This window comes from Gopherus evgoodei, chromosome 7 (genome assembly GCF_007399415.2).
Source record: "Gopherus evgoodei ecotype Sinaloan lineage chromosome 7, rGopEvg1_v1.p, whole genome shotgun sequence".
In the NCBI taxonomy this organism is placed as follows: Eukaryota; Metazoa; Chordata; order Testudines; family Testudinidae; genus Gopherus; species Gopherus evgoodei.
The window spans coordinates 29,817,617-29,842,153 of record NC_044328.1 but is presented as its reverse complement, the minus strand read 5'-3'; the positions used below and the strand labels follow the sequence as shown (position 1 = coordinate 29,842,153).

The 24,537-nt window shown below is 38.6% G+C and overlaps 1 protein-coding gene across 1 annotated transcript in view; it reads right to left on the bottom strand.

Moving 5' to 3' along the window:
• LOC115654839 (gamma-aminobutyric acid receptor subunit pi-like) overlaps positions 1-24,537 on the bottom strand; it is a 53,188-nt gene that overhangs the window by 13,207 nt on the left and 15,444 nt on the right. Inside the window, exons 3-6 of the mRNA XM_030569670.1 lie at positions 15,991-16,058; positions 14,260-14,477; positions 11,773-11,855; positions 7,395-7,532 (exon numbers count right to left, since the gene is read on the bottom strand). Coding sequence (XP_030425530.1) covers positions 7,395-7,532; positions 11,773-11,855; positions 14,260-14,477; positions 15,991-16,058 — 507 coding nt within the window. The remainder of the gene's footprint in view (positions 1-7,394; positions 7,533-11,772; positions 11,856-14,259; positions 14,478-15,990; positions 16,059-24,537) is intronic.

The following is a 24,537-nucleotide window of genomic DNA, read 5'->3' as shown; positions in this document are numbered from 1 at the left end:
AACAACAGCCTACAAATGCACACACAGGTCTGTCTTATTGCTACCAGACTAGAATATGGCTGCTTACATTTAAATATTTACAATATTTTTAAAATTACATACATAAAACTAGTCTAAAGAAAGTTATTAAGGTTACAAAGAGCTTGGCTCCATTAGAAAGTTGTAATGCTTTAACTATGCCGGAACAGTTGAGAGTTCAGCCTCCTTATTGGGGTCAGCTATATAGTACAATTGGAGATTTGTACAGGTAGTAGCTATTCTCACAGGGAAAAGAAAATTATACTGACATAAATCTTCTTTATACCAATATAACTGCACTTATACTAGGGTTTTTGCCAATATAACTACATATCTTTAAAAAACACTTCCTTTACCAAACGAGTTATTCCAGTGTAGATCAGGCCGAAGTCAAGCCTTTAAAAATGTCAAATTTACAGTTTCCTGTGCAACACTAATTCTGCCCCCTTTCTTCATCCATGTTGTGCATTAAACGAGGCAAAGGTGCTGGGGGAAAATGCTGTGTGATCATGTAATGACAGACTGTAACATAAAACATTACAGTTGTGCAGGTAACTGTAAATTTGGCATTTTCTAACTTGATTTTGCAACCTATATAACATTCGTCTAAGCAATGTTTTGTATGCAATTTCCTAGGTTTTTTTTAAAAGGAAAAAGCTAAACACAAATTCTGTTTTTTGTTGTTTTTTTTAAAGGGAAAGTGGAGAGTTTTTCAACAGTTTATAACTCAAAATCGTCTACATAGCAAGCCTCACTACCCAGGTCAACAGACTTGGGCTTCTGCTGCAGCACTAAAAATAGCTGGGTAGACAATTGTGGCTCAGGCTGGAGTTCAGGCTCTGAAGACCCACCCCATCCCTGGGCTTCAGAACGCAAGCTCCAGCCAGAGCTGCATGTCTACATGGCTATTTTTAGTGCTGCAGAACAAGCCTGAGTCTGTCATCCTGGGCTCTGAGATTCACTGCCACTCACTATGTAGATATACCCTCAGTTAACCTGCATGGAATTTCATGGCACCAAGAAAAGGCACTCTTCTAGTCTGAGGGCTTTTTCCCTGCCAAATTTCAAAGACCTGCTGCATACAAAGAAACAATGGAGGTGACACAGCTTTACAAAAAGGGTCAGAAGAATCTTCTATAATGGAAAGTACAGTATTGGGCAATCTAATAAAACTGCTCTCCTGTGTAATTGAAAGGAGGAGATATGAGATACAGTGGCAGTGTTGTTTTCACAGCAGAGTTAACTTGAGCTATCTGAGTGTTGTCCCTAACTTGAGTTCTGTCCATACCCACAAACCCATAACTCGAGGGTTGTGGTACTTTTAACTTGAATTGTCTGGCCTGAGAGGGGATAGTAGCTAAAGCTTAAGGTAGCACAATTTGTCAGCTGATAGCAATCACTCTGTGCAAATCAAGTGTTATTTTACAGTGGCTCTCACTCATGCCAGGCTAACTCAAGAGGAGTAATTCAAGTATGAATCACTCAACCTCACATTGTTTGAATTCTCCATACTTATTTAGATACCTTGCATATACTTACATTCATAATATTGTTACATGAAAATAAATGGGTGTAACATACATAGTGAGGAGCAGAAGGTGTAAGTAGAAATGGTTCTCACTCAACATAGCATATCCCTTTTCTGGCTCAGTGGCATATACCAATATAGACTCCCCTATGCAATGGTAAAGCAGGTGTAAAGTCTAAGGAAGTCTGAGTACAAAGAGATCCGGCTTACCCCCATTTTATAATTTGTCTCTGAATTTGGCTTTTGGAGTCCAAAGCCATACACTAGTCTCCAGCAGTGATTCTGATTCTTCAAAGAGACATCACTATCATAACCATGATTTGATCAGTATGGAATGTCACTGCACCACATGAGAAATATACCTAAGATTAAATAAACAGGTTTCCTTCTCAAGCTATAACATTTCTCTTTGGCAGTTGATAATCATCCTGTATATTCAATTGTATAATAAAGTTCTGGTCTATAACTGAAATCCTTACTGTGCGTACTTCTGGCTGATGTGGGAGAAGTTGTTCAATGTGCATGTCCTCATCTCTGCCCCCAACAATCAGTGGCAGTGGGAGAAGCTTGTAGAGGGAACCATTCTGCAGGGATGCTGCTTTCAGCTTTCTGCATTCCCTTTCTCATTTCTGCTCAGTGTAAGTGGAGGGGAGCATCTGGCCCATGGCTATTTCCTGTCTTCTTTCTGGTGAAATTTACTCATATAAAGAGTTCTGTGTAGCACTTTATCTAAAGATGCACTTTTGTTATCCCATGCAATTCCACAAAGAAGTGTGCATTCAGGCACAAAGAGCACAATCTGCTCTCTCTCTCATGAAATATGTATACAAACCCCTTGGGTGCCAGTTAAGATGTATGGTGTACATTCTGCACAAAGGCATGAATATGGTTTAGCCGTGCATCCCTTGCTTCTCCTCTTGTGCCTTATAAGGTGGTGCTTTTTGCTTAAATGAGGGCACAAGGAGAAGAGTTAAATAACATTTGAAAGGGTGCCTCAAACATAGCTGACTACAGAAAATTATGCCTTGCAGTATGTGACCAAAATGTGCTATTGCTGTTTAGGATAAATGAATAAATGAAATTGGAGAAGGAGTAGTTTCTCCATTCTTCTTCCTGGCTATTGGGTTGTGGGACTGCAGTGCAGCTTCTCTATGGCTGTTGTTCCAGCTATGGTCCAGCTATGGTCCGGAATAGCTATCACTACTGCTCTGTATCTCCTATGCAGAGTTTCTGGTCCTTTTGATGTGCATAATACATGGATCTGCTCTCGAGCCTCTCATTTAATAGTGAGTGTGTGTTTGTTGTACTTTCTCCATGCAAGGCATGTAATAAGTCCAGAGATTTCCCTCCGCCTATACCATCCACTGCCACTCTATCCATGGTTCCCCAGAGACCCTCTCTGGCCTTAAACAGAACCTACCAAAAGTTTTGCACTGCCTCTCTGCCCCAAGTACAATCAATGATGATTTTCATTCCAAACCAAAGAACGTAATTGTAGAGAAATACAGCTCCTGTTTATCTAGACATTGTTACTTTGGAGTTCTGTTTTAAGAATACTGAATACACTGTGGCCTATATCTTCAACCATGTCCACTCACTTTGGATGTCTGAGACACGCAGGGCCAACTTTTCAGAGGTGCTCAGCATCTATATTTCCTATTGAAGCCCATTGGAATTGTAGGTGGTCAGCCCATCTGTAAAGTTAGGCCCTATGTATCTCAGGCCGAGCACTCAATGTTGAAGCCACCCTAAGTTAATGGACAATGGAAAGTGGAGGCCTTTGACTTTCCCCCCACACATCATTACACATGTAGTTTGGCTATGTTGAGGTATGGCTGCAACATGCTTTCACACTTAGTTAACTGTGCTGTTGTTGAGATCTGCATGGATCTTTTATGAAGTTCTTTTTTTAGTAGCCAGTCTACTGGATCATAAGAAGCAGTATGGTGTGGAAACACTAAGGTCAAGGTTAAAAAGAGCCTGACTTTCCCCACGTTGACTTTCTCCTCCTGGGCAACCCGAGACCCCTCTGCTGCCAGCTGAAAGACATCATCCTCTTCACAGCAGTGATGTGGGCCTGTATCTCCAATAGAGCAACAAGAGCATCCACTCTTTCAGTGGTTAGTCAAAAGGAAAACAGCCACAGAGCAATGGGAGAGAGCACACATCTAGCTCATTCAGTGGAGAGACCTAATAACTATTGCTTCCCCTGTGGCCACCAATGCCTCAGCTTTGCCTTCTGCCCTGTTTATATGTGGGGCATTGGATGTTAGGATTGCAGGGCCAGGTACAAGACTCCGGGGCTGATTCTGTAGGTGCAACCAGCTGTAGTCCGTAACTGATGTAGATCTGTGTGAATATTTTATTAAACATGTGCTTGTTCGTCCTAACCCTCAACATCTCCCCACCCAAACCAGCTAATGATAGCTGAACATGGTACTTGTGTGAAATTTCAAATGTACCTATCTTTAACATTTTAAATCAGAATTGGATTTCTTCACCAGCTTCAATGATTTCTACTCTAGTTTTAAACAATTTTACATTTTACAAATTCATTCCTTGTGTCTTCTAGATGAGGAAGGACAGCTGGTAAATGGATACAGTAGGCATCAAACAAGCATTCTCTTCTATGCCCTTGTTTGTTGTTCTGTGAATGTAAGAGATGTCTCTAGTCAATTAAAAGAATATACTATCTAAATTAGAATAATAAAACCAGATTATGTAAAAAAGGCTAAAAATATAAATCCACCCTTCAGGTCTGATCTGGCAAACATTTCACATGTGCATAACTTTAGTCACATGACGATGCTCACAGAACTCAGTGAGCCTATTTACATCCTGAAAGGTGAGCATGTGCGTGTTTGCAGATTTGGGACTTTAGCTAAGAAGTATTGACCAAAAATCTAATAAGTGACTGTAGCTCAGAATTTTCCTATTTCCAAAATTAAGCTACACTCTACTCAGACAAAAATGAAAAGTAAGCGGCAATGCTATTAATGTGCTCTTGGACTGGTTTATGTAATTTGCTTTTGTTGCTTGATTTACAAATTGTTTTCCGACACTTCATATTTTGCCACCCTTTTTCCTTCTCTTGGGGAAAGCTTTTTGTGTGACAGGCTTATAGATTGACCTCCTCCTTAACTGCAAGATTCTAATCTCAGCTTTGCCAGCGACTGTCTCAGTTTAGCATTTGTAAGAAGAATTATACACTGCTTTTTGCCTAGCCTCACAGAAGCCTTTAAGGCACAAATAATATTTATAAGATACTTTCAAATATATGTTTGTAAAAAGCAAAATAATTATTACCTTTGGTTTCTGTATGCTTTTTTTATTAATATTGTATATATGCATCTACAATCATTCTTTTTGCCTCTAATTTTTATAACAGAGGATAGAGAATACATTGCAATGCTTCCATGAAACATTGTAGGAAAACTGAACAGCCTCTGTATTTAACACCATACTCATAAAGGTTTAAAAGAGAATTAAGAGGGTTATGGTATTATTTCAGAAGCTTTGCTGTTAGAAATGTACTGCATAGCACTCCATATTGCTGTGTTCTTAAACAGAAAAATCCCAAGTACAATTAGGTATGAGAAATTCTAATAAATATAAGCTGTATTTGTTAAAGTACAGTAAAATAGACTTTTGACTTTGCAATGTGTTTAATGTTCCACAGCTAACACTGAAACCAGGGGGAGAGGGTCCACAAGAGATACTTAGGGAAAAGAACATGTCTGTCCATGTGACTGTGCCTCTAGTTGCATTTCACTTAAATGGGAAACTGCCCTTATTCCATTTGCGGAAAAACAATGGAATCCATTTTGTGCTTCTGCTGCAGTTTGGACCCTCCCTACATGTGATAGGGGAAGGTGGTAAGTATTAAACAGATTTCTTTTTTTTGGAATGGTGAGCAGGTCCTGCTTCGCTTCTGGGCAGAACAGCACTAAAGGATTATTCTCCTTTGACTGAGCCTGATGTGATTTAGCTAGGGGCTATGGAAGGGAGGAAAGGAAACAGATGCCAGTTATATAAGTAGCAAGACTCTTTGTGATCATGAAGCCTGCTATTCTGTGTTTCATCTATATTTTGATATCCATTTGGAGGACTTTGATGCTTTAACCTGAGTTAATATTTCAGGTTAGATCATGGTGTTTCCTTTTGTGCTGTGTTGTTCAAGAATAAAATCCAAACAATGCAGTAGAGGAAAGAAGTTGCAATTTGTGTGCAAATGAGGGTTAGGAAAGCATAAACCAGAGTCCCAAATTACAATGTAAATGGGTGCATTAGGAGTCATTACATAAAGAAAATCCTTATGGTTGGCATGGTAGGTTGTGCATAAGACAAATAGTATTTAATATGTATCATAAAACAGGAACAAAGAAGAGTCAATGAATAACTCAAGGAGGATAAAGCATGTTTGATAGCTCTTCTTCCCTTTGAAAGATCCTTTGGCATCTCCAGAACAGCCACCATAACTTATACAGTCAAAAAGTCTGTATAGCTAAAGAAATATTTTCCACAGCTTTGTTCTATGATGAATCAGAGTTGCAGAAGTCCTATGGATAGGGCCGGTGCAAGGATGTTTCGCGCCCTAGGCGAAACTTCCACCTTGCGCACCCCGCCACCCCGCACCTCTGCCCTGAGGTGCCCCCCCGTGGCAGTTCCCCCATCCACCCTGAGGCGCACCCCTTGCAGCAGCTCCCCACCCCCCACCCTCTGCCCTGAGGCAACCCTCCCGCCCCAGCTCACCCCTGATCCGCACACGAGCACCCCGAGCACGCCGTACCTGCTTCACTTCTCCCGCCTCCCAGGCTTGCGACGCCCAAGCTGATTGGTGCCGCAAGCCTAAGAGGCTGGAGAAGTGAAGCAGCCACAGCATGCTTGGGGAGGAGGAGGGGCAGGGGTGAGCTGGGGTGGGGAGTTCCCCTGCGTGCCGCCCCCCCCTTACTTGCTGCAGGCAGCCCTCCCTGTGCTCCCCTGCCCCAGCTCCCTCCGCCTAAATGCTGGTGGCAACAGGGGCAGCCAAAGAAAATGACACCCCCCAAATCCTAGTGCCCTAGGCGGCCGCCTAGGTAGCCTAAATGGTTGCACCGGCCCTGCCTATGGAACTTCTTAAATGATAATTATAGTACCTTAGATATTTTAGGTAGAGTAATTCACAGTTTTGCTTATTCAGGGCTCTGCTTATCAAAGTTTGACTGAAACTGCCAAAACCAAATAGCTGTTGTTTAACTTACAAGCCCTAGTGGCAAAGTCTGCATTTCTTGTAAGTTGTACAAGACTTTAACACTGTGAGATAAATATTGGTTTATGTTTTCAGAAGTGACTAGTGATTTTTCACTTGCCCAGTTAAGGAAAGCTGAAAGATATCTGATTTTCAGAAGCCAAAATCACTAGTTACTTTTGAAAATTTAGATGCATATCTTTTAGAATTCCCTGTCATGAATATTTCACTTTACAACCTCATTGTTACATTAAACAATTTTCCTCCTCCTCTCTCTTCCCCATATTCCATATAGCATACAACATAAGCTTCAGCTAATAGCTGCATGAGCAGAACTTTGCCTGAAATCAGCTTCTTCAAATTGTATGTGACTTTCTGAGATGTTACCACAGAAGTCCAATAACTGTAAACATTTGAACAGTTGAGTGCATTTTCTAAGAGGCTACAAATTCCCTAAAGAATATCATACAAGCCATATAGCTTACATGAATGAAATTGGATGAGATTTTTCATTTTTGCAAATACTAAAAGAAAGGCAAATTGGTTAATTCGTTCACACCATTCTGCTTTCATCTCTACATTCTGAACTTCAAGAGGAAAGTTCTCAAAGGGAGTTCCTACCTGTTTCATAGACTGCTTCAGATACTGAAGTAAAATGATCTTCTACTGCATATTGTGCCAACCGGAGTGTCTCCAAGCCTCGAACTGAATCATTTCCTCTGGTCCAGTAAAACTGGACATCATTGATATTATAGCCCCCTGTAATTATAGACAAACCAACCAGTGAATGTTTTTGTTAAATATAATAAATAGTTTATGTAGAACATGTTTGTCTATGATCCTTTGCCATTTGTAAAAAAAGTAAAATTGGATTATAAATAATGCGATTGTATGACAAAATTTGAAAATTTAATTTGAGTGCCCGGTCTCAAAAGAAATACTATAGGTGGTGTAGAAAAATAAAAGCTGGTGTAAACTGACAAATAAAAGGATGAGTTGTATAGGATATTCAAAGGCAAAGTCCATCAAGTCCGACAGGAAGAGGGAAAATTGCTGGAGCTTGGAAATGCAGAGCTTATAAACGACATATGCTATAACACGGAGACTTCTTTGCAGGCTACCGGTTGTGCATGCTTTAGGGAAGGCTTCTCTTAACTGGCATAGATGATTGGCACCCAAGGTGGGAGAAGTATCATATAACAGACCTCAACTGTGCTGTGTATACATTAATCAGTACATGGCTTATACATTGATAAAACACCTTTGAAGTGTATTTTACATTAAATTAGAGAGTGGCCAGTTTATACATTCATATATATGGTCCAGTTGAGAATATATTGATGTACACCTAGGTATTAAGAGTAAGCATTTGAATATCTATTTTTGATTACATAGATCAATCATCTTTGCATTTGCCTGACCCTCAGTCTCATTGTTGCTCACTCTGCTGCCCTGTGGAATACTGCAACTCAAAGATCATATTGAGTTCACTGTAAAGTGATGTTCACACGGATATCCAAAATAGCTTTGAGTCACTTCAAAAAATGCAGATGTTCATAATTCCAGGTTTCATCTAACTTAATGAACTAGCAGTGGATAAAAACAAATCTTGAAGCCTGAGAAAGTTGTGAGCAAGCACACTACAGAAAGGAGGCTTTTATTTTCTTTAATAGTCCCCATTTTTTGGAAAGGCAATAGTTCTATCTGAGCAATTCACAGATTTAGAGCATATTTTGGTATCAAAATATATTCAAAATATTAATCTTCAGTATTACCACTTATAAAGAACTTCGGGGGGGGGCTTCATGAGTATCAGGCAAATTACATTTTGCATATAAATATTACGTTGTTTCCCCACTCTAACGTTATTCTTAGGGTAGGGGCACGAGTTATGTATATCACAACATGTTAGAGAAAGTTTGTATTGACAAAAGCTTTGAAACTGATAGGAACAAAACCATATTATTTTTCTTTAATTCTCTAGTCTCTTTAAATGACATTGAGTGGGAGGAGCTAACTTTTACATCCATATTAATACCTCAATCCTGCAGACTTCTCATGTTCTTTATGCGCTGTAAGTAGTCCCAAAAAAGTTAATAGGATACTCACAATGCATAAAGTTAATCACATGAGTAGGTTTTTGCAGGAACTTTTCCTGGCCTAAAGGTTTTCAGAATCTCATAAGTAGATTTCCTTGCTCCTCAGAGTCTGTTTTTTCCCTGATTCTCAAGAATAAGTGAAGGACCTTCACTGAACAGAAGTTGAAGAGCAAATTCCAAAAGGGAATAACTGTTCAAAGGTAGGTCTAAAAGATGAATAACTATTTGCAAGTGAGATAGATGCCTGTGTGAAAACATAGTAATGTGATTGGATACTTGCAGTGTCGATAAGGATTGAAATTGTAAACTCTTTGGGGCAAGGTCTATCTTTTACTATGTGTCTGTACAATGTGTAGCACAACAAGGCCTCAGTTGAGATTGATGCTGCAGTAATATTAATAATAATTAATAATTTCATAGTCAATTGAAACTTGATTTTCTAGGAGATAAATGACTGAGAAATTTCTCATTGTGGAATTATTAAAACTGGTTCAAAGTATTTATGATTTCTACCCACAAAAAAAAAACAACAGTTCTTGTTGATATTTTTGTTACCATTTTTCAATTGGCTCCTATAATTAAATAACAACATTACAAATGAAAGTAAGGTGTTTCATTACATAAGCCGCTATAGCAATGTCCTCATATAATCATTATCTTGTAATGTTATTTAAGTGTTTATATTCATAATAGTTTAACCAAAATTCCTAACATTTTATTTTAGTTTAAATATTTGCTTTATACTATAAATGTTATATATATGTATAATACCCAGCAACCATATTTACAAGTGAACAGTATCTAGAGAAGTAAAATATTATTCTTCAAGTCAGTGTTGCTTATCCAATAGGAAAACTAACACTATTGAACTGTAGCGCCCCCCCAAAATTTTTTAAAGTGCTTTTAACAAAAAAGTGACTGCCACTGCTAAAGGCTGTTAATAAACTTTTTCATTCTGCAATCTGTGTTCTTGGCTATTTTTCCAGAAACTAAAGAAGAATGCCATGGGAGCAGTTTAGATTATATTACCGTGTTTTCCCTTTAGTCAGGAGATACTTGTGAGTTGTCTAATAGAACAGATGGAATGATTCTAAAAATCTGAGTTTGCAATTAGACAGGGAATTCCTCTATTTTCCCCCTTGTCAAATACATTTTAAGTTCCTGGGGGGACTACAGAAACTGCTGAACGACTCATTAGGCAATGGCATTGATGTAAGTACATCATTCTGTTTTTGACTTAACAATATGTTTTCTCTCTGTCTTTTTTTTTTATTTTATTTTTAATTTTTTTAGGAAAAATATCTCTGCTAACTAGTAATTCTGATTGTGGCCTCCATAATACTGCCACTGACCTTAGTGGGAGTCTTGTGTGAGTACGCCTTGCAGGATAAAACCCTTAATGGCAACATAATATTAAATTTGACAGCATCTTCTTGATGGAAATTACCTGTAGAATAATTTGCAAAATGAAGACGGAGTGTGCTGTTGTTTTGCAGAAAACAAGTGGTAAAAATGTGAAAATACTGCAAAAAAATTCCACAAGTATTTCCTCAAATTTGAAAGTCTTTGATTCAATTGTGCTCTTGCCCCTTTTTGCGTTCACTTTCAATGAACAATTGTTCAATTGAGTTTTACTTGCATGAATAGTAGTAGAAAACTAGTTTTAGTCTTGCATAGTCAAGTACTCCTGGATATTACATATTACACTTGTGCAAGTACTCACATGTAAAGTGGTATATTTTAATGTAGGATAGGACACTGCTTCATACAAAGCATTGAACATTTAGATCTTAGTCTTTCCATTGATGACTCTCTCTCCATCCCCATGGCTCTGGCATGGAGACCATTAAAGAAGTCACACAAGGATCTGTCCACAGCCTTTATTGATAGAACTGTAGATGCAATTACTCTGCTTTAATGGGAGAGAGAAAATCAAATTTGAACTCTGTCCTAGCCAATAAGCTTAATACTAACCTATTTTTTTTCTATGAGTGATGCTTCAGGGATGTCTTGTATGCCTAAATATTTAAAATTCCCTGACTGATTATCTGCTACTTCTCCCTGCGAAATTCAAGACCCTCAGAGGTTTCAAATCATCCTTCTGATTACCAGAGTTACACTCATCTGATCAGGGAACAGAAATAATAGCATGTTACATATATGACCAATCTTAGCTAATCAAAATAGATTTGAGTTTGGAATATCAATTCTTGAATAGTTGCAACAAACTACTCATGATCAGTTCACACAGATAAATTTGATGTGGGAACTATAGGATGGCTGTAGCAAAGAAAAAAAGAAGCAACTAAACTGATGAAATAGTGACTGCAGATCCTTTGCTCAGCTCTACTAAAAAGATCATCTGCTTGCAGAACTAAGTCTATGGAGTTCTGCATGTGGTGGAATGGAGGATCAGGCTCATAGTCTTTTGTGTTTCTCTTTATTCTTAGACCTTGTCTAAACTGAGAAAGTAATTCAATCTAAATTATGATAGCTAGGTTACATAAATTATGTAACTTAAATTGACATAGCTTAGCTCGACTTACAGCGGTGTCCACACCACGCTTTATTGAGAAGAGACTCTCTCCCATCGACTTATCACATCTTCACCAGACTCGCTAAATCGACACCTCTGTATTGATCGCAGCAGTGCTGATTTAGCTCATAGTGAAGACAAGCCCTTAGTGTTTCAGTGTTCTGGGGATGGATTTTCAAATTATCCTAAAATAGAGAGGCACCCAAATCCCATTGAAATTCAGTAGCAGTTGGTCACCCAATTCTCACTAGTCTTTGTAAATACCAGCCCTCTTTGATAATGTTATACATTATCTAGAAGCCCTTAAAATAGATCACAAATATTGTCCTAACTACATAAAAGTAGCAGTAATAAAGTCTCTTACAGCTTTCCAGTTGCAAGGTACATGTCTGCTTGTCCATAGGGCATTTGGTCAAATCCATATTACATGCAACAGTTGCAGTTATCCTTTAAAAACCGAAAGTAGATGGTTATTAACTGTACATAATATTGCATGTCCTATAATTAGAAATGGGTTGTCCTACTTTCTTCAACTAATATTTGTGGGCAAATATATATGCCTAGGAAAAGGTAACTGATGCTTTATGTAAAAAAGGAACAATTGAGTTTAGGTTCAAATTATTAATAAAATATCTTGCACTTGTTATGTAAATCTCTGCTTTCAAAGTATCTATAGCAAAATAACAACAAATAATAGTAATGGGCCATTTCCTGTGATCATTTGTAATGTGCAATGATTGGAGTTGCCTGAGGTTAATTGCTGAATTTAGTCTCTACATCTAAGCAAACTGATCTACTTAGAAATCAATTAGTTAATATGTTAATTGCATTGGCTTTTATTTTCATAGAATCAGAGGCCAGAAGTGACCATCAGATAATATAGGCTGATCTCCTGTATAACACAGATCACCAACATCACTGAGCCATCCTTTCACTAACTCCATCAACTGCAATTAGACCAAAGTACTATAATCCACAGGAGACTAAGTTACTGTGCACCACTGGCAAAGAACAGGAGGGACCAAGGTGCACCAAAGCTCAAGGCCCCTGCAATGTCAAAGAATTAATATTGACATTAATATCTACAAGCAGCTAGTACCAGTGACCTCCCTGCACCTTTATGCTGGGGGGGGGGGGGGAGGAAGGAATATTTGGCTGACTGGCCAAATGAAGGGAACAGCGTTTTATGGTTGGTGGAGAGAGATGAAAACTTCTGTAAAAGGATCAGCGTGGTTGCTGACTCATCCCTTGGGAATGCAGGTTTTAAAAGGGGTAGCTCTGTGCCCGAAGCTTCCCTTTTACATAGTGCAGGCTGGTTGGCAACTGGGGTCTAGTGATGGGGTGAACCTGCATTGACATGGAAGGAGAAGCATGTTATTGGACCAGCTGATGCCACTGCTGTGTACCATAGAGGCCAGTCAGCAGTCACCGACATGATGTGGCACACCTTGGACAACACTATTTGGGGATGTGTAAAGGGGTTCAATTATAGCCCAGAACAAGAAGGGACTTGATGCACATCTGTGTTGCAAGACATGCATTAACACAGGGTTTGGCTGGGAGCCATGGAATGTCACCTGGGTGGACAAGGCACGACAGATGCTAACAGGGGGGATGGCCAAATCCCTTGGGGTCATAAAAGGCTCAGCAATTTGGGCATAGTGGGGCAGCAAATTATTCAGAGAGGATGGGGTTTCTCTCTAAAGCTTTAGAGACCATTTGTTTTGGCTGAAATAAAAGAGAGCAGTGAGAGATGTCTGGGAATCTGACTGGATTTGGGCAGGAGGCAGCCAAACTAATTGCTGGCTCCTCCTTGTGGCGGATGTCCAGTGCAGGTACTCCATGGGGAAGGAATACAGTGACTGGATAAAGGGCTAGGAAAAGGACATAAAAAGAGGTGTTCATTAAAGGAACAAATGGGGGGTTGCTGGGGACTCCTATGCTTGGTAAGGCAGGGAGCCAATTACCCATTCTTATAGCCCACCTTAACCCTCCTATGAGTGGGGTAGATAGTAAGGTCCCAGGCACTGGATTTGCTGGAGGGACCGGGATGGAAAAAGAGGGGAAGCTGGTGGAAGCCCCCCTGGATATGGTCAGGTCCCAGCAATGGATTTGCTGGAGGGACATAAGAATGGCCATACTGGGTTAGACCAAAGGTCCATCTAGCTCAATATCCAATAGTGGCCAATTCGCCGGAGGAAATGAACAGAACAGGTAATCATCAAGTGATCCATCCCATCGCCCATTCCCAGCTTCTGGCAAACAGAGGCTAGGGGCACCATCCCTGCCCAACCTGGCTAATAGCCATTGATGGACCTATCCTCCATGAATTTATCTAGTTCTTTTTTGAACCCTGTTATAGTCTTGGCCTTCACAACATCCTCTGTCAAAGAGTTCCACAGGTTGCCTGTGTGTTATGTGAAAAAATATTTCCTTTTGTTTGCTTTAAACCTGCTGCCTATTAATTTCATTTGGTGACCCCCTAATGACTCCTGACCTAGATGGAAAAAAGAGAGGGAGCTGGTAAAAGCCCCCTGGGTAATTACATAGAATAAACATGTTACCTGCACTGTACACTTTTATCTGCCAGGTAATCCCAGACATCTAATAATAAAGTTGCAGCCTGATTAAACCCATGTCAAATGTCTCCTGTCCTTCTTTCGGTATAGTCAGACAATACCTGCATTTATAGAGAACTGCAAAAATATATATATATATATATATATAGTAGATATCTACAAGCAGAAAAATTTCTAAACTGGGACCAGATTAAGAGCAAATAGTGCTAATCTGAATAATTTAAAATGTAAATAGAAGTTATGTGTAAATATGGCTTATGAAGTATACATACCGTATGGCATAAAGGATTGTTCCATTGGGATATATCCTTATTAGACGATTTTCAACAGTGATATCATGAAGAAAAGATTTCTTTGAGTCTACTATGAAGGTGTCTGGTACCCAAAGCATTTCTACAAGACGACCATCTAAACTTAAACTCTTATTACCCTCAAAACAAAGTCGTTCATCAGTCCATCTTTGTCTAAGAAATATGGTAGCTGTGTAATCCTGAAAGGAGATACAGAAAGTGCCACAATGAATAAACAATTATTCTTCTGTTTTTCATAAGTAATTTGAGAGAAATTTTGTCCTTTTTTCTCCTCTCCTCAATACATGGAAATAGAGCTGTGGGTCACTCATAACAGACTGTGACTCTGCAATTCTAATTCTTAATTATTGGCATTAAAGTCACCAGTTTTACTAGCTTGCTTGCTGTTAAATTTTCCAGCATTTGAGAATTCTGGTCATTTGATGTGAGGCTGACAATGAATAAGTGTAGTCTCTAATGGATTTAGTCCCTTATGACTGAACAGACTCTAATAGCAAGCATTGTCAGCCAAACTCTCCGCAGACATAGCTGGCTTTGTAAATCTATGACCTTCAGGGTAATTTATGTAAATACTACAAACATCTGTTTGCTCATGTAAACTACTAAAGACATTCATTTTAATAGAGTTGTGCATATTCAAATGTATAAGGGTCAAGGAAGAAAGGGTAATTGGAAATCAAGGGAACTCAACCAATCAATAGCACACTTTACACCTTCAGAATGATAAGGGTAACTTAATAATGCCAAAGACATCAAGGCTTTGCATTTCATCAAATGCTCAGCTCGCCTTTTGCCCTGATTCAAATACAACATTTTATTTTGTATATCAGTCATGCCATTCATAAGCCACTTTTAAAATCAATGCTTGATTTTAACAAGGTGAATGCTTTTGCCATTATATTACATTATCTTTGCATTGTTTCTAACTCTTTTGACATACTGATACATGTAAGGAAGTATGTAGTAATACAGAAAGGGTTGATATTTATTTTTTGTAGACAGATTCAAATCTCTAATGGTTGTGATAATACACAGCAATAAAAATTTAGTTTAAAAGGTATATTTAATTTTAAGTCTGATATTGAAAAAACTAGTAAGATCCTAACTTTGGACCCAGACTAACTGCTTTTGAAATTAGAGTTTTGCCATTTACTTCAATGGGAGCAGGATTAGACCTTTAATAACTATATAAAGTAAAAAGGTATACTCTGTCTCCTTTTTTTCAACGTTCGTGGGTTTTTTATAATGAAATATAGCTAGAATGAATGGTTGTTTGAGACACATGGTAAGAATAATAGTATGATTTCTGCTATGGTTAAATAGAAGGAGACTGGTTTCTAATGGTCATATATGGCTATTTTTCTCAAATGCACAGAGATTGAAATGTCTCATTCAGGAGATAACTGTTGTTATGTATGTCACTCATTGGAATGGCAGAATATTGTGTAAAGTACACATCTAACTGCTGTTGATCTATGGGGGACCTGATTTGCACTTGTACTTACAGAAGGCACAATCTTATCATAAGGTAACTACTTCATGTCCTTTAAATATAAGGTTCCATTTCCTAATATCCAAGGCATGGTGTTGGTTGAACAAGAAGGAAAGCCATCTCAAAACTAAACTACTGCGGTCTGTAAAACAACAGGCATTAACTTAAATAAGATAAAAAATATTACAAAGCTACTATACCATGTTTATTTCTGATATTGTATCAATGCTTGCTATATCCATACTCATTCCTACTGAGACAGGACCGTCTGAAAAAAATTGAATATCAGAACATTGTTTAAAGTAATTGTATTTAAATATTCAGTTTTCATCATTTACAATAGAGTACAAAAGTATAGTAACTTAGATCTATATTTTAATTATTTAATGATACAATGATTTAATATATTTAGATGACAACTTTTGTTCTTTAGATCTTTATTTCCAAAGCTTTATAAAATATTATATTTTTCACATTTCAGTGAAAGCTGTAGGGAATACATGATGCAATAAGGTGCTGAGGATACTATTCCCACTGCTTTTGCTTCCAGATGCACAGCCATGGAAAGAATTCTTCCAGTTACAGCAGCTGGTTCCTCAGATGTTAGTGAGCTATGAAGTTGCTTCTGGGTCTGTCACATGATTAATCTGCAGATGGCTATATGATCTACCTTATATAGTGTCTATTTAAGAGATTACTGTCTATTCTGTGTCACTGTATCTTGACATCACTAATTGCTTTTTGATTATTAGCAATGAATCATTTGCATAGTTGTGTATAATTATGGTAGAAAGCTAGTTGGTCATTCCATTCTTCCCCTAAAAATACTACAGCTTTAGTGACAGCCTGCATATCAAGAACCCTTATATAACAATGTGATTAAGCACCTTAGAAATATATTAGTTAGACAGAGATACAGCATTGTCATTGTTTCATAGTGATGTTTGTAGGGCTAGGCTTCTGATGCCCCAAAGGAGCAGAGATTTACATAGTGTGGAGAGAGGGTGACCAGTTGTGAACTGAAGTATTCAGAATGATGAAGGGCTGCCATGACAGCATAGTACACAACTGTCCTGGCTGAATGTGTGCATAATGATTAAAAAAGAGAGCATCTACTAGGAAACCAACATTGAATATATGCACAACTTATTTTAAGTAATTATGAGAAGTTGAGTATATTTCACCCAGCAATAAGGGAAGGTTTAGATAAAATGTATCTAGTTTACAGTGGCCCTACGATGCTCCTTCAGCTCTTTGCAGTGCATTAATATCACGTATATGCTACCAGAGTGACATATAGGGTCCGGAAGCAGTCCCACAGAGTCCCCAAAATCTTTTGTGTAGTACTTAAAGTTACAATATATGTTAGTATAATTGTAAATGTTTTCTTGGAGTAAGACCTGGATGGAATGGCAGGGTTCTATTTTCCAGCATCCTGTACTTTGAAGAGCTGGAACTCTGCTGAAGAGGTGAGAGGAGACATAGCTCTGTTGAACAGGGTATGATCATGGCCAAGACTGATGCTCTTGGAAGACACTCCAGTAGTGGTTAGCTTGGGATTCTGTCAAAATTTTTAATACAATGCTCCAGTTTAAAGTAGCACACTGGTCTATCAGTGTAACATTGTTTCCCTGTATGTTGTACACTATATTTAGAGATGGAGGAATTGTTCCATTACTCAGACTAAACTTTTGAGGATCCAAGCAAATTTTGGAACTAAATTACTTGATTGTAGAGTTCTCAGATACATCACTGATGTCTTATCTTCCTGGTTTCTATATTAATTTCCATCATCTTCAGCTCATGACAAGCCAGAAAGAGGGTAAGTTCCTACTATGTAAAGTTTGCCACAAGAATTGTTCATGTTTATACCATTTCTCATTCTTTTCTCCCGTAAATTGTCGTGAAAATGGATTTCATTATTAACATTGAACAAACCCTGCATGGTAATTTATAGAAACCAGAATCTGCATGGTCTAGTTATGGGATCTGGCAACCGAGTTGTCTTTGCTGCTGCTTCAAAACCTGGACTTTCATGAAATTCAATCCCTTTCCATCCAGGATGCAACAGTGCCTACAGAAATTAGCGGATACTGACCATTCATATGACAGAGCAATATGGCAGTTACGGTACTGTCAACCTCAAAAGTTAAAAAATCATGAATCAGACCTTGCAAATCATGATTTTTTTTTAAAAAAAAAAGATTAAATCATGCTTTTTTAATCTCTCTTCTGCTTTCTGAATCCCTGCCTGCATCCCAATGTGTGTGTGACAATTTAACAGTGTTGCCAGCTTTCACAAATTTAGAATGAGTATGGTGATTTTGCTCCCTCCTTGCAGCTGGATCTCTCACTCGAGGCCTCAAATGAGTTTGGGGCACCATTGTGCTAGGCATTGTACAAACACAAGTCGGTGTCCTGAAGAGCTTACAATTTAATGCAAAGCATAAGTGTGAGTGTCTAATGTGAGAGCTGGAACTGAGGCTTACCAAACTTATCTCGTAGGAGTCATCAAACTTCCATTATATGAAACAACATCTAATCCCTACAGAGCTAAACAGGATTCAGATGAGTGACCTACAGGTGAAAGGCTTTATAGCTTATTAGCAAAATCCTGAGACAGCCAGTCCCGATAAATGCTAGTGTTACACATTCGAGAACTAGGTTGATTTTCTGGAATGATTAGTATATGGGTGGGTGGGTTGTTTGTTTTAGTTTATACAGGCAGAATCTTCTGCTTTCTGGGAACGCAGGCATAATCTTCCACACCTGGCATGAAGGGCTTGTCTTAATTGCAGTGTTAGCTCAATGTATAACTCAAGTATTCCCCCTAACCTCACTCCCATCCGCACACCCAAATCTCTAGCTCAAGTGATTATTTAAATTTGAGCCAGCTGGCCCATCAGGGGGTATGGGTTGAAACTCAAGCAATGCTGATGCTTAAGCTAGTAATACAGTAGGACACAGCTATCCTGTGCTGCTGATCCAATCACTCCGCAGTTTAAGTGCTTTTCGGTGTGGTCAAGCTAACTCAACAGAAGTTAATTCAAGTATACATCACTTGAGCTAACTGCAGTGAGGACAAACACTCCAACTCAAACAGACTCTGTCAGTCACATCCTGTTCTTAAAGGGCTGCGCTGATAAACCCAACTACAAACACTAAAAATGCAATAGTAAAAACAATACTAGCACAACATCCAAATTCACTCATAAATGCTATGGTTTGCAATCTAGAGTTTCTCCAGGATCCATCCTTACATGGGTTAATAGCTGGGTTTAATCCACAAGTTTGTAATCTACAGCACAGACCACTTCCTCTTCAATGGTGAAAAGGACAGGATATAAAGACTTGTCTTTTAACAGCTGTTTTGTACATCAAATCCTTATGATATAAAGCACTATGTCTATCCTGAAAGGCTTTTAATATCATAGAAATATATGGTTGGAAGGGGCCTCAAGAGTTAATTTATCCCATTCCCCTTGCTGTGGCGGGAGTAAGTATATTGAGACCATCCCTGGCAGATATATATCTAACCAATTCTTAAAAACCTCCAATCCCCCAAAGTAATGTTTTGTTTTAATAATTTATTATTTTTATATGTAACACAGTCATGAAGGATACTTTAAAATATAATTTATTCTTATTTAATGACATAATTAAGTTTTCCCATCCCTAGTTTCAATCTTGTACCATATTGTGAAAGAACATAAATTTGTTAATGATCGTAGAGTTAGCTGAAACAGTTCAAAAGTAATCCCTTTGGTACCCTCTGGATAAATGTATACTAACACATCCAGAATAGGATAAGCTATCTTGCACTGTCTGTGTTTGCAGTGCCATAAGTTGACATCATCATGGCAAGTGAAGACCAATGATGCCAACTGAAAGAATATAAACTATGCGGGTAAAATATAAAATGAAAATTAGGTGTATGAAGAGGAATTTTGAAGAGTAATAGCTTTAAGATATAAAACAAACAAGTACTTTTTTAAATATATCAGAAGTGGAAAACCTGCAAGAGAATCTGTAGGTCTGTTGGCTACCAGGATGTAAAGGAAGCCATTAATGCGGGTATGGATATTGCAGAAAAAGTTAATTGATTTGCTGACCTCAGTGTATACCATAGAGGATATTAGTAGGATACTTACTGTGGATCTACTGTTTTCTGGTAATTGAGGTACTAACAGACTCTGAGACAAAAAAAAAAAAAAAAAAAAAAAAAAAAAAAGTAATGGAACAAACTGATAAATTAAAACAACCCACGTTACTATGATAGGATGGTACACATCCAAGAGTTGTGAAGGAACTTAAGAATGAAAAGGCTGAGTCTTCTGTAAAAATATGCTATTTCTAGTTAAAATTGGCTATTGTCCAAGATTGCAGAAAACGTTAAACCTATTTTTAAAAGGTGCTAGGATGATCCTGGAAATTACAGACCAGTAAGATTTACTCTAATACCAGGTGAATTGGCTGAGCAAATTAAAAACAGGATTATAAAACAGCTAGGTGAATAACATGATTGGGACAAACCAGCACAGCTTCTGTAGAAGAGAACTGTGACTCTCTAAATTATTAAAGTTCTGTGAGAATGTCAACAAAAGAATGGATGAAGATGAATGTTTAACATAATTTGGATTTTCAAAAAGATGAATAAGTTGCCAAATAAGATGTCCATTTTCAGCATTGCAAAAGATTAACTGTGGCATGTGTCAAGGTTCCGTTAGGACCAGTGTTCATTATATTTGTAATGATTTGGGAAAGGATTAAAAGTGAGATAGTAAATTTGCAGATGACACACAATTATTCAGATTAGTCAAGACTCAAAAAATCAGACCTTTCAAGGGATTTAACAAAAATGAGTGAATGGGCAGAATGATGGCAGATTAAATTTAGTGTTGACAAACACAAGTGATGCCCAAAGGAATTCCTGTTCAATGTGTAGTGGTATACTAACACAACAACAGCAACAAAATTGCTATGATGAATAAGGAATGGGATAGATGATAATACTGGAAATAATACAATGCTATTATATAAATCAATCCTATAACTTCAGCTGGAATGTGGTATTAAATTCTGGTCTGTCTTTCTCAAAAAAGATAGAGCAGAAATAGTGGGGGTTCAGAGCAGGTAGAGTGAAAATGAACAGAGGCATGGAAATATTTCCATAAATAAAGAGAAATTGAAAAGAATAATACTGTTTCATTTAGAAACAGGATGAATAAGAGGGGACATGTTAGAATTATACAAAATAATGAATGGTATAAAGAGGATAAATTATGCATTCCTTGTTTTCGCATTATGAGAAAGGATACATAGGAATAATTCCAATTATATTGGCAGCAAATTTCCAACTGATATAAGCAGATATTTTTATAGAAAATATAATTTATGTGTGAGACTCATTGCTCCGAGGTATCACTGAGATTAAGAGCTTTACAGGATTAAAAACAGGAATGAATATTTATATTGATGAGAATATTCACAGTTGCATATAGAATGTTGTGTGTTTGGGGAGGGAGGCTATAAATCATCAGTCCTTAGAAAATAACTGACAGAGGTTAGGACAAAATTTCTACAAGAAAGTTATTCCATAAATATGCACAAAAGAGTTCCTCTAACGTTCTTCTGAAGCATCTTTTATTAGCATTATCTGAGACAGGACACTGGATTAAATGGAATGTTGGACTGATCTGATATGGCAGATTCCTATGTGCTTTGCAAGCAGCATTAGCAAATACAGTAACTCACTTAATGTTGTAGTTATGTGCCTAAAAATGTGACTTTAAGTGAAATAATGTTAAGTGAATCCAATTTCCCCATAATAATTAATGTAAATAGTGGAGGTTAGGTTCCAGGGCAGCTTCCCCTACTCTGCAAGCACCAGGGACAGGGGGCTCAACCTGCAGCCTGCCCACTCCACCTCTTCCCCCAAGACCGCACCTTTGACCTGCCTCTTCTCCCCCTCACCTCTTCCCCCTTTACTTCGCATGCTGCATCCTGGCTCCTCCCCCTTCCCTTCCCTCCCTTCTAAACGCCACAAGCCAGCTGATTGCCATGTTCAGGAGGGAGGGGGTAGGCACACCAAGTCCTCGCTCCTCCCTCCTGCCCGGGGCAATCAGCTGGCTTGCAGCGTTTAGGAGGCAGGAGGGATGGGGGAGGAGCGAGGACTTGGTGAAGGCTCCCTCTCCTGCTCCCCCACCGCCTCCTGCCCAATCAGCTAACCTGCAGTGTTTGGGAGGAAAGGGAGAGGGAGCCAGCACACCTAGTCCTCACTCCTCCCCCCTCCCTCCTGCCTCCAAAATGCTGCAAGCCAGCTGATTGCTGTGGGGGAAGGCACTGATCCATGGGGTCTGCTGGCGAGCGGGAGGTCCTGGGCGGGTGTGGGGGGTGAAGGGAGGCTGCCAGCTGTGGAGAAAGTAAGCAGCCAAACAACGTAAGAGTGGAGCTTTGCACAACATTAAATGAGTATGTTCCCTAATTGATCAGCAATGTAACAAGGAAACAACATTGAGTGGGATGACTTTAAGTGAAAAGTTACTGTATGTGTACAACCCCAGCTCAAAATAATTTACATTAGTAAAGTCACATATTCTATTCTTCATTACTGCAATAGCTATTGCCAGGAATCTATTCATAGCCCCTGGATAAAATGTGGTAAATATAGCAAAAAAATGCCAGAGTGAGTGTCCTAACTGTGGTGATTTGTGCACAAATCTAGTTAACATGCATTGTTATTTTTGCATCTAACTTTCAATAACTGTTAAAAATTTATCCCTCAGGACACTTTTGTAAAAGTTCTAATTATGGTCAGTGTTTCAGCTGATACATCCAGCCATGATGTTATGATGATATAGTGCACACAAAATGCTTCAGCAATACAGGCATCTTGTTTAGTGAGATTGCATTTAGCCTGGTGTAATTCTATATTTGCCGACAGGAGATACGTTTTAACCTCATCTAATTTTTAGGGCAAAATTCTGCCCTGATTTTCATAGGGTTGTTTGTTGGGGGAAAAGATGAGGGCACTTGGTGCTTCTCCCTATTCCCAAGGCACATGTACATAACCAGCACAGAATATGAACCTCGTGCTCTCTTGAAAGCTAGGAGTGTGGGGAGTGTTCTTGGCTAATGGTGCACTCAATGTCCCATTGACATAAAAGGAGCAGGCCTCTGGGCCCCCTATCCTCTTCCTGCTATTGTCATTGCATTATGAGGAAACGCACACTGATCCTTGCAGAGCAGCAAGGAGCACTGCAGAGTACATTGTTGCACTATGCAAGCAGGATGGCTCAAGGAATGCTTTTTGGCTCTTAGCACTTCATGCTTTCTCTCTCTCAGCCACGCTACACTAATAAAGCCAGATTTCTCATTAACAATCATTACTTTTGCTACTGTCATAAACAGATAGTTAAGGGTTAATGTCTCTTTTACCTGTAAAGGGTTACAAACAGTGAACCTGGAACACCTGACCAGAGAACCAATCAGGAGATAAGATACTTTCAAATCTCGGTGGAGGGAAGTCTTTGTGTGTTTTTCTTTGTCTGTTGTTCTCTCTGGGTTCTGAGAGTAACCAGACGTACCTACAGGCTCTCTAATTTTCTGTTCAAATAGTGAGTATAAGTACAAAGGTTGTTTAGTCTTTTTGATTGTTTTCTTTATTTGCAAATGTGTATTTTGCTGGAATGATTTTAATGTGTATTTGTGCTGGGGGGAAGGCTCCTCTCTAATATCTATAAGATGAAAGACCCTGTAACATTTACCATCTAAATTACAGAGACAACTTTTACTTTTTTTCTTTCTTTTTATTAAAAGTTTTTCTTTTTAAGGCCTGATTGATTTTTTCCCCTTGTTGAGGCTCAAGGGAATTGAGTCTGTCTGTACTCACTAGGGAATTGGTGGGAGACAGGGAGAGAGAAGGGAGGGGGGAAAGGTGGAATCCCTTTGTTTTAGATTCACGGAGCTTGAATCTGTATTACCTCTTGGGGCAGGGGGAAAGAGGAGGGGGAAAGGTGCATTCCTCTCTGTTTTAAGATTCAAGGAGTTTGAATCACAGTGATCTTCCAGGGCAACCCAGGGAGGGAAAGCCTGGGAGAGGCAACGGTGAGGGAAAGAGTTTACTTTCCTTGTGTAAGATCCAGGGGGTCTGGGTCTTGGGGTCCTCTGAGAAGGTTTTGGGGGACCAGAGTGTACCAGGCACTGCAAGTCCTGGTTGTTGGCAGCACTACAAGATCTAAGCTGGTAATTAAGCTTAGGGGGATTCATGCTGGTATCCCATCTTTTGGACGCTAAGGTTCAGAGTGGGGATTTATACCATGACAGCTATATTTTTGCATAAAATGCACGATCCAGAAATATAAATGTAAACTGATTATTACTGTGATTAGCCATTCTTACTTTGAACAGAGGATGGACTTATGCAATAAAAATAACTGTCCACAAGGAAACAATAGTTATTTCTCATGTATAAAACTTTTACTAGCCAAAAGCAGAGTGAATAAGCACTTTGAAAGTTTCAGGATAGTGTATATTAGAGAAATTAGAATTATATCTAAAGAGTTTCTCATTGAGAAACATTACATGTTGTTGAAATCTGCATGTAGATAGTCTTGCTCTCTAGCCCAAGAAGGCTAATTGGATTGTGGTGACAAACACAAACAATTCTGAGGGAGTGGCTGTCTTAAGTTTTTTATATCTACTTTATAATAATGTAAATAAGTTGCATATTTGGCTTTCCTTTGGAA